We start from the raw sequence: 16020 nt of genomic DNA, 5'->3' as shown, positions 1-16020 counted from the left end.
TTTATTTAATTAGTTCTGTAAATCAATTAATATAATAATAAATGAGTTAATAAAATAAATGTATACATTTTATTAATTAATTAAAATTTCGTAGTTTTGTAAATGTTAAAAAAAATTGCATATATTTTATAATATTTTACAGTATAAAGTCCACTTTTAATAATTAATTAATCCTTTCACGTTATTTACGTAGTTTTGTAATTTCATTAAAAATTTAAAGAATTAAAAAATAAAACAGAAAATAATCGAGGTATGAATTTATAGATGTTAAAAATAATTGTATACATTTTATTTTATAGCATAAATATTGAAGTCCACTTTTATTAATTAATTAATCCTTTCAAGTAATTTCACTGATTTTGTAAATTCATTAATAATTTAATGAACTATTATAAAATAAAACAGAAAATAACTGAGTTATGAATAAAATCAATTTAAAACTATTAAAACTAATTATATATATTTTATTTTATAGTATAAACATTGAAATTCACTTTTATCAATTTATTAATGCTTTCAAGTTATTTACGCAGCTTTGCAAACAAATTAATAATTTAATAAACTAAAAAATAAAAGGTATTAATAAAATCAATTTATAAATGTAAAAAAATTGTATATTATTATATTTTGTGGTATTCACTTTTATTAATTAATTAAAAAACAAAACAGAAAACAATTGAAGTATAATTAAAATCAATTTATAAATATTTGTTGTATATATTTTATTTTACAGTATAAATATTCAAGTACTCTTTTATTAACGAATTAATCCTTTCAAGTTATTTATATAGTTCTATAAATTCATAAAAATAAAGTAGAAAATAATGATTAAAATCAATTTATACACACATACATATTAAAAGCAAAATTTTGAATAATTAATTAATATATTTTCGCCATAAAAAGGTAATATAAATAATTGGTTTAAGCAATCGTGGAAGTGAAGTGAGAGAGAAAAGATAAAAGAGAAGTAGTAACGTGTCGTAAAACAATTTGGCCGTTCGTCATTGTGCATATTTGAACGAAACATCGAATCGCCTACCGGTTTTGTGAATGGCGAGACGAAATGGGGGTGCATTCTTTCAGACATACGATGGAGTAGTTAAGAGTTATATATGGGATCAACGTTACATAACTTCGCCATCCAACTTTGTGCAATTAAATGCGGTCTTGACCTTTGTGTCCTGTTTCGATTTCTAGACAACACGTGTTTTCGGCCTGCCGGCCGGGGAGGGGGTTCGTTTGATGTTCACCGGCCACGCATAATTGCGGAAATAAAACGCGGATCCGGCCGACCATCCATTTATGCCGTTTATATTTTATGCGGCTTTCGTTCGACGGGTTTTGGCGAATTTGCTTTATTACTTCGGTGGAACGGTTTTGCGTACGTGTCGGAACGGGACGACGACTACGACGACGGCAACGACGACTGCGTATCACAAAAACCAGAACACATTTCGCGTTCGGCGGTTTGGCGGGAATTTTGCGTCATATAAATAGACAATTTACTCATGGTAGTCAAATAATATGACCCGCGCTGTTGCCAATTTTCCGGTTTTATTGCGAAAACAATTGCGATCTATGTTGCGGCCTTGGCTACTCTTATTTATACTTGCACGTTGGGATGTGGATTCGTTTTCTTTCGAGGTGACTGAGTAAAACGTATCCTACAGTTGTTATATTATACTCTTTTAATCATGTTTTTCTTCGTTTAACCCTTAAACACCCTATATAATTTAGTAATTAAATATTTTATACTAATAATAAATATCACTGATTTTAACTAACGAATAATTATTATATAAATTAAATATTCAACTACCAAATATATGATTTTAAATAATTTTTAGTAATAATGCATATTAATGAATTGACTATCGAATAATTATTATATGAATGAATTTACTCAACTATCAAATATATGATTTTAAATAATTTTAGTAATAATAACTATTAATGATTTGATCTATCGAATTATGGCAACTTTTGAAAAACTGCTACACAATCAAATATCCAACTATCAAATAAAACATCTTGAATCATTTTTAGTAATAAGAAATATCAGTGATTTGAACTATCGAATAATTATTATATGAATGAAATACTCATCTACCAAATATATGATTTTAAATAATTTTAATAATAATAACTATTAATGATCTGAACTATTGAATTATGGCAGCTATTGAAAACCTACTAAACAAATGAAATATTCAACTATCAAGTGAAATATCTTGAATAATTTTTAGGAACAATAATTATCAGTGATTTGGACTATCGAATAAAATTAAATAAATGAATGATCTCAACTATAGAATTATGACAGCTATCGAATAAGTAAGTACTAAATAAATAAAATATCTAACTATCAAAAGGAACGTCTTGAATAATTTTTAATAATAATAAATATCAGTGATTTTTGAACTATCGAACAATTATTATATGAATGAAATACTCAACTATCAAATATATAATTTTAAATAAATTTAGTAATAATAACTATTAATGATCTGAACTATCGAATTATGGCAGCTATTGAAAAACTACTAAACAAATGAAATATTCAACTATCAAGTGAAACATCTTGAATAATTTTTAGTAATAATAAATATCAGTGATTTGGATTATCGAATAAAATTATACAAATGAATGATCTGAACTATCGAATTATGACAGCTATCGAATAAGTAAGTACTAAATAAATGAAATATCTTACTATCAAAAGGAACGTCTTGAATAATTTTTAATAATAATAAATATCAGTGATTTTTGAACTATCGAATAATTATTATATGAATAAAATACTCAACTACCAAATATATGATTTTAAATAATTTTAGTAATAATAACTATTAATGATCTGAACTATCGAATTATGGCAGCTATTGAAAAATTACTAAACAAATGAAATATTCAACTATCAAGTGAAACATCTTGAATAGTTTTTAGTAATAATAAATATCAGTGATTTGGATTATCGAATAAAATTATACAAATGAATGATCTGAAATATCGAATTATGACAGCTATCGAATAAGTAAGTACTAAATAAATGAAATATCTTACTATCAAAAGGAACGTCTTGAATAATTTTTAATAATAATAAATATCAGTGATTTTTGAACAATCGAATAATTATTATGTGAATGAAATACTCAACTACCAGATATATGAATTTAAATAATTTTAGTAATAATAACTATTAATGATCTGAACTATCGAATTATGGCAGCTATTGAAAAACTACTAAACAAATGAAATATCCAACTATCAAATGGAACATCTCCAATAATTGTTAGTAATAATGAATATCACTATTTGGACTACGAATTACTAAATTGATATAGTGAACTATCGAATGTTTTATCGTTTTTATAAAACATGCATGTTTTTTTCTCATAATGCCTACCACAGCAAAGGCTTTGTGGAACAATGACTTTGCCAACTCGATGCTTGTAAAATAATCAAACATTATATTCCAGTTAACTCAGAATTATTGTTCACATAAATGATTTATCACTTTATGTACTGTTTTCTGTTATTTTTTCCTATAACTAATGAGGGATGGCATGTCAAATAAAGAATAGTCAGTTTTGCTGCATATATACATCAAATATTTGTGCCATATTTTTGGCATAGAAGTGGGTGTTTGTTTTTATTATTATAATTAGAACTAAAACACAACAGACCCTGAAAAAATACACTTTTAATTGCCATTTCCAGTATCTATTCTAACATAAAATTGAACTGTTGAACGTGTAATGAACATAATTTAATGTAAACCGCAATAACCAAAATAAATCAGGTTTATCATCATTAACAGTATGTTATTTAAGACGTTATCACGAATGAATAAACAATTACTGGCGAATTTTCGACTGTAATTGCACTAAACATGCATTAATAGCGGCATGATTTATACGATGACTTGACCACAACATCCTTATTGAATAACATTTTACTTTTATTCATCATACACCTAGCTCCAACCCTCCAAAACAAGACTATATGATAGAAGTAAACAGGTGCCATAGTTTGGCAAGGGCCAATCCATCGATTTATCCACCACACACCCAACTTAGTGTGACGTTGCGATGCCACGTGGGAACGAAATAAAAAACACGTTTTATATATATGTATATTTTTTGCATGGGGCACACGTGAGCCTTTATTTATACGTCGTGAACGGAGACGGGGAACAGGTGGTTTTATTGCCAGATTGGAGTCCGCTTTAAAATTTTGTTGTGTTTATGTATCTGTAAAGAATCCGACGGCGGTTTTATGGTGCGATAAATTTGTGTATCGGTGCAAGTTGACGAAACGACTATAAACAGTGCGGATGTGTTTAGTGTTAATTATAATCGGTAAGGTGTATTTATATGTGATAAAGCCCAATCGCATATTGCCCGAACGATGACTAATTGTCTTTACAAATGAACTTGTTTATCGATTTATAATAAACCTGTTCGAAATATGTTAAAACTAAATATAACTTATCGTGGTTCAAGTCACACAAACAAATTCCTAGATGTACTTATTGTTCCTAGATGTAATTAGGTAATAAAGCAATAAATATTTCAACTGGAGTGGGGCGAAACGATTCAATTATCATTATTATTATTTATTTTATTTAAATTATCAATTTACCAAAAATTGCATATTTTCATTATATAAAACCTTATAAAAAATCTGAAAAGTTTACTCTAAACTGTCTAAAAAATTTTTTATATTTCCATCGATAAATAATGACAGATTAATACATTTAAATTAATAAAACCTTGACTTAAAATTATAATTTTAATAGAAACTGGTAAAATTTTGTAGTATCAAATTAAAGAGACAAGGACAAATTGAATAAAAAAACATAAAAATGTATTAAAATTTATCATAATTCATATTCTCTTTTAATATAATCAAGTGATAGAAGAAATCCCAGTTTAAAAACAAGATTTGAATTATACTGCAGTTATTAAATATCTAGAAAACTTTAATTTAAAATTGCTCGAGTCAAAAGATAAAAGAATGTTACATATCTTTAAAAAAAGAATAATTATATAACAAAGCTTATTTATTACAGAAAAGAATGAAATTTTATATTAAACCTTAATAAAAGCTTTTATTGTAAATTTATTAGTATCATTTAAAGCTTAAATAAGTAATATACAAATATATAAATAAATTATGTATAAGAGCAAAATTTTGATATAAATAGATCAGATAAAAATAGTTACTACTTTAAATTTTATATAATATTTGTGAAATAAATACAAGTTATTCTATAAATAAATTTAAATTAATATTTATAATATAAAAATACCTATAAAATTGAACTGGATAAAAAAATAAAAATAATTGGAAAATCAAATTCTATAGAACATTTGTACAACTAAAATTGTATTTAAACAAAATAATTTGTGTTTTTTAATAATTAATATATAAAATGTACATTAACAAATGTTTATTAATTATCTAGAAACATTTTAATCTTAGATAATAAATAAAATATTGTTATATACATATGAAAAAATATATGAAAATATCAAAGCTTAAAAAAGCTTTTTACATATGTATTACAAATCTTAAATTACGTCATAAAAAATATTTAATCTACCATATTGTAAATAGTCTTTGTATTAACATTTTGAAACAAACAGATCAGTAAAAAATTCCCATTATATTAAATTTTACATAAAATCTGTGAAATAATAAATACAACCAATTCTATTAATAAATTTAAATTAACATTTATAATTATAAATACACGAAAATATAATTTTAATAAAAGTAATGGACATATCAGTTTCTATAGTACATTCGTACAACTAAAATTATAGTCAATTGAATGATAAAAAACAATTTTATTTTTTTTAATAAATATACATTTTGAGCAAAATTAGGATAGCGAATTTTAAATGTTCTCAATAATTTTTGTAATAATATAATCAAAATATATTTAATAGAAGCTAAATTTAATAATAAATTATTATATATGAAGTGTTAGAAAGTTATGAATTTGATTAATCATTTTAAAACAAATGACCATTTTAACAACAGTTTTATGATCCACTTTCATCATAATATGAATAATAAATCAACAATTAAATATGTATATTAAAACTTTATAATTTATCAATGTCAATAAAACAAAACCTTGATTTTAAGTAAAATTTTGCTAAAAACTTTGCACAATACATACATAATTTTAATTTAATTACTTTATTAATTTTATTTAAGTATTTATTTGTTAATCTGAGAATTAAATATTTAACAAAAGTTCACCTAGCCAATTTGTATTGAATTAAATCGTTAGATTACAAGAATCAATTTATGTTCTATAAATAAAAAAGGATTAAATTGAGTGTAAATACTTAAATAAAAATAGAACCTATTAGATAATTCAGTTATAAAATTAAACCGTCGGATTCTTATCATAAATTGATTATTAGTCAATAATCGAGTCGTCGAGACAATAAAATGTGACTTACGTTAAAACAATGTTCGCATCTTGCCTAAAATGTATGGTACTCACCCAACAGTACCGCCACACGTCATAAAACATTATTCAGGAACAAACTAAGGGACCACATTGGGCCAAGTAACCAGGCAGTACTAGCCTATGCCTGAACAACACGCGTACTGATAAGCCAAGAGAGAAAAAGTGGTACTCACCGCGGCGTCTGGCCCATGGGCGTTCGGTGTGGTCGGCGGCGGCGGCCTGTTCGGGAACGCCTGATGCGACTGGTGCTGCGGACTGGGCGGCATCCCCGGCCCGGGACCGGGCGAATGGCTTGGCGGTTGCGACGGCTGCGGCGACGGTTGGCTGACCGGTGCCGGGCCGCCGCCACCGCCACCGCCGCCCGCCTGTCCCGGACTGCCCGGCCCGTGTTGGCCGGGACCTGGTGGACCGCCTGCCCATCCCGTTCTGCTCTCGCCGTAGCCCGGACTTGGGGCCGATCCGCCCCCGTACGCCGGCGACAGCTGCAACAAGCACGGCCAAACGTTTATATGCCAGTCCGGAACGTGGATGTGGGTCACGCGAAAAAAAAATTATCGAACTGGGGGGAGTACCCGCAACCTCACCAACCACCTTCTACTTTCACAAATGTTGCTACTGGTTGCACCAAAAAGGTTCGAAATTTGTTCTACTAGTGGATTTTGACTGTGCACTTTGTTAGGTAATAAAAGGCTACACAAAGATGCATTGCTACATTGTTTATGCAATTTTAATTGTTCGTGTGCATCATCATTAATATTTGTTACTTTATCGCTCATAAAATTGTAATAAATAAATATGAATTACTCACTTTGTCTACCTGCATTAATAGAGTAGATAAAAATAGACATTTATGAAATTTACGAGGTTTCCCAAACAAATATACAAACACCACAGACCTACTGATTTATTTACATACCAAAACATTGATTTTTTATTTTCATCATTTTCCTAATTGTTATTTAATGTTTAACAGCAAAATTTTGATATATAATACCAGAAAGGAAATAAATATTAACCACAACTAATTCCATAAACAAATTTAATAGATACAGATAAATAATGTAAAATGTGGAATATTAATGCATGAAATTTTGAATTAAAGATAAATTTTGAATAGAAACTTACTAGTAAAACTTTTAAAAAACATTAAAATATATTATATTTTATAATTAATTTTAATATAATGAAAATTTTAGAAGGAATCTCAGTTGAAAAACAAGATTTTAAATATACTGGGAAGTTACTAAATATCTTTAGATTTCAAAGATTAACAAAAGCTTATTACAAATGTATTATTATCATAAATTAGTGATAAAAATATTTAACTTACAACATTTTAAATGAACCTTATGTTGAGAGTAAAATTTCAAACTAAATAGGTCAGTGAAAAATTGTTACTGTATTAAATTTGACATAACATCTGTGCACTACTGGGTACAAGTTAGTCTATAAATAAATGTAAAGTAGTATTTAGTTTTTGAACAATTATACTGATTATATTATATTTTTAAAAATTTGTAGTATCAGTAAATATATTAAAAATATTCAGATTAACTAGTAAAATCAATGGTAAAATTAAAATTGTATCAAACAGATGTAAAAATAATTTTGTTGTTGTTTTGAAGTTAATAATAGGAATTCCTAATATTCTCAGTGGTATCTCGATTATATTTTAAAATAAACATTAATTATGTCTACCTAAATTAACATTTTATAAAATTTACAATGCTTCTCTAAATAAATATATAAACACCAATAAAGTTACCAATTTATTTATATACAAAAACAAGGTTTGCTTATTTATTGTCACAATTTAATTGATTAGTTAATGTTCAACAGAAAACTTTCAAAAATAAATAAGCCAGAAAAAGAAGAAAATTTAAATTAAGATTCAGATTTTGAATATAATTTAAATATATATATATATATATATATATATATATATAATTTGTCATATTTTTAATAAATTTGTTATAATTTAAAATTACTGGATATATTATATGTGAAAGTTGTTGGATAAAATATTTTTTAATCGAAATGTTTAAAATTTACTATTTTCATTTTTATAAAATAATTTCATAGATAGAAATAATCTTTAAATAATTTATTCATTGATTTTTTTAACTATACATGTTAAAAATAAATATTATTTTATATTATTGTAAATTGACAAAAAAACATTTAAATAACTTACCCACTAACCCCCTTAAACTGTATACACGTTAAAAATAAATAATATATTAAACATTAAAAACAGTTAAAACTAAACAAAATATCGCCACATATTTTTCATAATAAAATTTATTTAACTGAGAAGTTGATAAAATAGTTAATTAAAGTTTTTCATGGAAATTGTTAAATTTAATTGCAATTTACATAAAGGTATTTCAATAAATTGATGTTTCCCTTCAATAATAAACATATTAAAAGTAATATAAATGATATTATATAATTAATTATTACATGTATAAAAAATAAAATCAACAAATCAGAAGTTCATTCATATAAAATTTGTCGTGTGCCAATCCATGTGATCAATGGGATGAATAATCAATACATTTAAATCCACAAAACCTTGAATTAAAATAAAATTTTAGGAGATAGATAAATTGGTTAAAAAATATATATCAAATGGTATTAAAATTACCATACCGTGCTTTTAATACAAATAAAATTATAGAAAAATTCCAGTTTAAAATTACTGATTAGTAAAGTCCATAAGAAAATGTTATACATATTTGAAAAAAAGTGTACACAAAGCCTAACAAAAGCTCTTTGTATAGGTTTTATTGTCGTTTAAACCTTAAACTTGCCATAAAAAATATTTACGATATTTTAAGGAGTCTTTATGTCAAGAGTGAAATTTTTAAATAAATAAGTCAGTGAAAAATAATAAGTATAAGTAATTCTATACGGGGAGTCCCTGAAAGGTCTGTACAAAAAATAAATTATTAGGCTTGACAGACTGTGTCTCTATAATTGAAAACTTTTGGACCAAAGTAAGATAAGACAGTGAAGTCCTTTCAGGGATATCCTGTATATAAATTTAAATAATAGATATTGAAATCTTGAGCAAACTAATACTAAACTAAAATTATAATAAATTGTATGTACATTTTGTGCAAAATTAGGGTGTCAGAGTTCCTTTAAATATTTTCAAAAATGAAATATCAGTTGATATATAAAAACTATCAATTTTATGGTTTTAGTAAATATATACAAAATGTACATTTTGTACAAAATTGGTGTTAATAATAGTAATTCCCAAAAATGCTCAATGATAAACTGATACAAACAAAAATTAGTCAGTTTGTGTACCTGAATTAATAGAGTGACTACATTTAATATAAATGACGAGGTTCCCCCAAACAAATACACAAACACCACAGTGCAACAGATTTATTTACATACCGTAACATTGTTTTCTTTTTTACTCTCATAATTTTCGTAACGATTATTTAATGTTTGTCAAGGTTACAACCGAACAGAAAAAATAGCTCAATCACTTCGGCTTAATTTAATTTGAAATCTAAAAATAAACCGTCGCATTCGACTTGTTTTCTTGCCAAAGAATTTTTAAGAAAACATGTAAATAAACAATAGAAGGAAAACCGATGCGGCGGCGCAAAAATAAAAAAAAAAAAAAAACAAAAAAATTTAAAAACGTATCCGTCGAGGTAAGAAGGGTTTGACTAAAACAAACATTCGGATGTATTATCGACGGATTCTTATATAAATAGAACCTACTGTACTTGAGTTTCCCAATTTTATCAGTACGGACGTTAAAATATAAACGTAAATATTGTGTGTCGTGCACAGAACATGAAAGTAACGTTTCATTTATCTGAACGGTTCACGAAACTCTACGACCGTTTTCGAGTGGACTGATTGGCACATTTTAATGTACACAAAATTGGCGTAACCGACAGAAAAAGTAAACTTACAAAAACCAATCAATAGACACTATATATAAAAAAGTGTTGGGCAAATTTTCACAACAATTTTAATTATATTTACTTATATATAAAATATTTAACAATGATAAGAAAGTGTGTGACACCAAACGAATGTAATTACGCTTGAATGTGACTAAATTCTTGCATTATCACTTTTAAAGTCATATTATGTTAATACAATCACTTAACAATTTATAAAACGACAAACTAGTGCAAGATTAGACAAGAAATTCTTTATTTCAGTCGAGCTGAAGGTCAAAATAAAATTGCATTTGATCCCAAAATAGCTACTAAATACAATTTTAATCATAAAAAATCTTAGAAATTCTTGCATTTTAATTTTGATATTATGTTAATCGTCTAGAAATTTATTAAACCACAAACAAGCGTAGATTAGACAAGAAAATTTTTATATAAATTGTACTGGGGAATAAACTAGAATTTGACCATAAAATGGCTCAATAAAATTTTATCCATAAAATATCTAATAAATTCTTGAATTTTCATTTTAAAGTCTTTTATGTTACTACAGTGATTCACACAACAAACTATTAAATCACAAACTACTGTAGATTAGACAAGACATTCTTCATTTAAACTGTACTTAAGGACAGAATAATCTGGAATTTGACCATAAAATGGCTCAATAATACTATGATCTACAAAATTCTTGAATTTTCATTTTAAAGTCATTTTTGATACCACATTGAGTCACTCAATAATCTATTAAACTTCAAACAAGCTTAGATTGGACAATAAATTCTTTATTTAAATTGTACTGAAGGACAGAATAAACTGGAATTTGACCATAATATGGCTCAATAAAATTGTGATCATAACATCTAAGAGATTCTTGAATTTTCATTTTAAAGCCATTGATGCTACTCAGTGAATCACTCAACAATTCATTAAACCACAAACTAGTATAGATTAGACAACAAATTCTTTATTTAAATGTACTCAAGGACAGAATAAACTGGAAACTGTGATCGTAAAGTATCTATGAAATTCTTGAATTTCCATTTTAAAGGCATTTATGTTACTACAGTGAATAACTCATCAATCTATGGTATTAAACCACAAACTAGTATAGATTACACAATAAATTCTTTATATAAGAGACACTGAAAGACAAAATAAACTACCTTTTGACCAATAAAATTTTGATCAAAAAAACATAAGAAATACGTTATTCAAAAGCCAAAAAAAGTGGCATTTGACCAAAAACCGTCCAAACAAAATTTGGCTCATAAAAACCATAAAAGTACTGAAAGGAAGGAAGTGATAGGAATCCGTGAAGAGCTTTGAACGTTACATTTTAAACGACACGTCAGCTGATTGCATAATACATATAACAAAGTGGGCGGTACAGTAATTGTATGTCAGAGCAAGTTCAAGGTCAAAATTTGCATGGTTAAGTTTCTGGCCAATATATTTTAGGTAAGGGAAGTCTTAACCGTTCATTAGTCCAATTATTATTTATTGTTTCAGTGGCTGATAAAACAACAATTATAACTCTGGATGTGGGGCACTTCAGCACCAGCAAATTGTGCTCAATCTGAAACACGCCTTGGTGGATAAATTGAGAAAAAATCGCACGAACAGCCACAATAAATTTCTAATGATTTATTATCGCCTGGACTGTACATGTGTTTCACCACACAAATTTCTAATAAATAGAACTGTTATCAACACAGCTCTAGTATCAAATTATACATTACATTTGAACAGACAAACATATTTTGGGAGCCAATTAATCAATGTAATGATTTTGAGGAGCTCAAATCCATGTTTGGACATATTAGATGGAACAACAAATATTTGGAATTATTTAACCGTTTTTACACATAACATTTTTAATTAGTTTTGTAACCAATTGAGATAACACAATCAGTACTGAAGGTTCATGGAACCTGCAAAATTAAATTGTTTAGTTAAGTTAAATAATTATCGTTATAACTTTTTTATAATTTATGTCAGCAAATTAATTATTGCAAATTACCAGGTGATATTGTTAATGAATTTTCAGATACCTGTATGTATTTTATGAAGTAATAATATTAATTGATAATGAAGGGAAGCCATTAATATTCAACAAATTAAATGTCAAAGGAAAGGACAATTTGCCCCAACCAAAAGTTTTCTAACCATTATTTTAAATTATTGCTGTTATATATAACTGGGTGGTTTGTATTAATTTATAACCCACTAGCATTATCTAATAATATTTTTAATTAAAATTGTGGGGGCAATTTTATAACGTAATATAAGTCTTACTTACATTCAATAACATTTTATTTTTCATTTTTGCTGTTAGTGGTGCACAGAAAAATCTATAAACAGCTGGTTTAAAAATATCAAAAATAAATGTTTACCAGGCACAAAATATACAGCCTGTACAAGTCAATTAATAAAATAAATTTATAGATCAATTTAATGAATTTTATCTATTCACTACCCATAGCTTGAATGAAATGGAAAAATATTTTTTTACGATAAGTTTACGATTTAATCATCAATGAATGAATTTTCTAATAATTATTACAACAAAATTGAATAAAATATATGTAAAAATTGTGATGGAGTTTGAGTGAAAAAAAGGAAGGGTGATTGCGGTTAACGGTCGCACACATTTGATGTGAATTTATGGTGTGCTGGGAATCGGCGTTTTTTTTTTTTTTCGGTGTGATAGTAAACAAACAAATGCACGTGGCATCCTCCTGCCAAGTAAATTATAATAGGAGGAAGTAAAACGCACGTGTCGGGACGGGGGAATGCGGGAATGTGGGAATGCGGAAGGAATGTGGGGCGGCCATGGAGTAGTCTTACCGCTGATTGCGTCCTGTAGGGGGATGGAGGTGGTCCCGATCCCGGAGACGGTCCCCCCGGTCCTGGATAGGGTTTCTGTGGTGGCCAACATTTGTATTGGTCGTAATTGTTAGTACCGCACATGTAGGGGTTGTTGTTCCTTTGGAGCAGTTCATTGAGTGTGGGAGTCGGTCCGGTCGGTTGTCCCGTCACGAAACGTGGCATTTGCTTGGGTCCCGGCGGTCCGGCGAACGTTTGCCGCGGACCGAAGGCGTGCACTCCACTGACACCGACACCGCTTCCGGAACTAGCACCTCCGCCACCGACTCCTCCACTTCCAGGTCCTTCTTGTTGCTGGGCGCTCTGGGCACCCGGGGGCGCGCTGTTGTGCACGTCCCGACCGTACGGCGGGAACACGCCGTAGCCGTGGCCGCCGTCGGACGCTGAGGGCTGCGGGGCCTCCGCGCCGGCCGCCGGATGATACATCGACGAGTCCATGGATGCGGACGCGGACGAGGCCGCCGTCGCGCCCGTGTGCGAGGACGCCGCGGCTCCCGCTCCACCGGACGAAGAGGAGTCCGGATCGGTAGTGGCCGACGGAGCGGCGGGAGCGGGCGCGTTCGCAGAGGAGCCGCCGGCCGGTGGGCCCCCTATCGACGGCGGCTCGTGCGGCGATTGCTGCGAGGCGGGCGGGCCGGCCGTGGCCGGAGACGGCGCCTGCGACGAAGACGTAGGGGGCACCCCCTGAATGTTTTGCTGGGGCACCGGCAACGGTAGCGGCAACGGCAGCGGCGATGTGCCCGTCGGGACAGGAGTCGCCGTCGCGGTCCCGGCACCGGCACCGGCCCCGACCCCACCGCCGTCCTGCTGTCGATATTGGGTACTCATTTCGTTTTTGCCGCCGGTGCTTTTGGCCTTTGTGTGCACTACACCGCCACCACCGCGTACACCACTCTTATCGGTCCCATTTTGTAATAAGGAATTCCGCACGTTATGAAGCTGTTGATCCGACTGCTGCACTTTATCACTGTTCACGTCATTTTCTTGGTTTTCGGCCTGCGTTGCAGCCATGTTAAGAAAAACGGCTGCGATCTAACACCGCCGATCGTTGCCAACACCCCGCCGTTATAGTCACAAACCGATGCTTTCCATCATTTTGGGTGTCCAATTTACTACTTCGTCCTTCCAAACACATACTAGACAAATCACTTCGACACTAGTTATACTCCGTAAATAAATAACGCCACCAAACTTTTTCAATAATCATAAATGATGGACACATCTGACACACAACTTAATTCCGTATCTACTCCAATAACACGAAACGAGGTTATGGGTAAACCTCCCATTACTACGCCGACATATTATCTCTCAATTACTACTTTTCTAACACATACTCATCACCACCTCAAATCCCGTACACAACTCTATTTAGTTTTAACATTTCTCACAACAATTCAACATTTTTTTCGCAATAACTATCAATAAATACGCCTAATTCCACCGGCACTACTTTTCGTTCAACTTATGCTTACGCCACAATGGCGCTGGTTTACGGCGTAGACTTGCAACGCGCGTATTTTGCACAGACGACAGATTACGCGCCAAAATTTAAAACCTCCAACTACCATAACATTATACGTGTTTAGGCCTGATCAATATATTCACATTAAAATACTCATCAAATTATTTATAATCGTGCAACATTAACACCAAAATATTTTAATTAATCACATTAAAATTACCTCGAAACATTTCTTTACTTAATACTACTATTAATAAAATCAATATTTTCTAAATACAATTTATTAATAATATACATAATAATAACAACAGTATCAAGTAGCTTAAATAAACCAGTAAGTACACACACACAGAGATTATTTGTACTCAATTATGAAATGATAATTTTATAAACACATAAATAAACACGTGAAACAATAAAAACTAGAAATATGATGTAAACCACATCAAACTTAAACAAACAAAAGTTTAGATAGAGGTACTTAAGTATTAATTTTTATATAACAATAAATAATCGCTGCGCATAATTTATTAGCCGAAATTATTATCTTGGAAATGCGAGGGTTAAATGATAAGTGTTGCGAGGCGGTACGGGGAGATGGCGCGCCAAAAATTTGATATGTTAGAATATTGTAATTCGATTTTGAATTCGACAAAACAAGTTTTACTGGATGGTTGAAATCTATTAATAATCTACGCGACACATGTGAAATTCGCGCTAACGATTGTTACTTGAAGTCCGTTAAAAATTGCGACTGGCAACGCACTCTTTCGGACCGAAAACATACCAGAGATACAATTGTTTAAGGCAAACTGAAAAACGCCACATGATGAAATATATCAAATTCTCTATATGTTAACGCAGCACGAGGTTGTAAGTAGCTTATTACAAGAAATTCACGTTTTCTCACTAAATATTTAACAAAATATATTTTATATAATATTTACGATCACTTAGAATTGCAACATTAAATAAGTAAACAGTAAAATATGATAAGTACTTAATATAACAACTTAAGTTATTGAAGTTCAGGACGGTTAAGCTTACCATATTTATGATGTAAAAAGCATCATAAATTTATGCTAGTTATCTAATTTATAATAAAATATATGTTATAAGTAATAAAAAATTTCTATTTATATAACTAAAAAATACTTTTCAAAATTTGAGTTAATAAAATAAGAAACCATCAACTAAATATTGTTTTTAATAACAATACGTGGGTTATGCTTAAA

At 29.8% G+C, this 16020-nt stretch overlaps 1 protein-coding gene across 4 annotated transcripts in view; it reads right to left on the bottom strand.

The window, feature by feature from the left end:
- LOC109599531 (trithorax group protein osa) overlaps positions 1–14794 on the bottom strand; it is a 34400-nt gene extending 19606 nt beyond the window's left edge. For 3 of the 4 annotated variants that reach the window (XM_049962060.1, XM_049962063.1, XM_049962064.1), the window contains exons 1-2: positions 13282–14794; positions 6670–6978 (exon numbers count right to left, since the gene is read on the bottom strand). In XM_049962060.1, the coding sequence (XP_049818017.1) occupies positions 6670–6978; positions 13282–14331 (1359 nt within the window). In that variant the 5' untranslated portion in view covers positions 14332–14794. The remainder of the gene's footprint in view (positions 1–6669; positions 6979–13281) is intronic. The other variant, XM_049962062.1, reaches the window with a different exon arrangement.
- Positions 14795–16020: the final 1226 nt, after the last annotated feature.

Source organism: Aethina tumida, chromosome 1, assembly GCF_024364675.1.
Source record: "Aethina tumida isolate Nest 87 chromosome 1, icAetTumi1.1, whole genome shotgun sequence".
NCBI lineage: Eukaryota > Metazoa > Arthropoda > Insecta > Coleoptera > Nitidulidae > Aethina > Aethina tumida.
The sequence above is the reverse complement of the archived record's forward strand: the minus strand, read 5'-3'. Positions and strand labels throughout refer to the sequence as shown.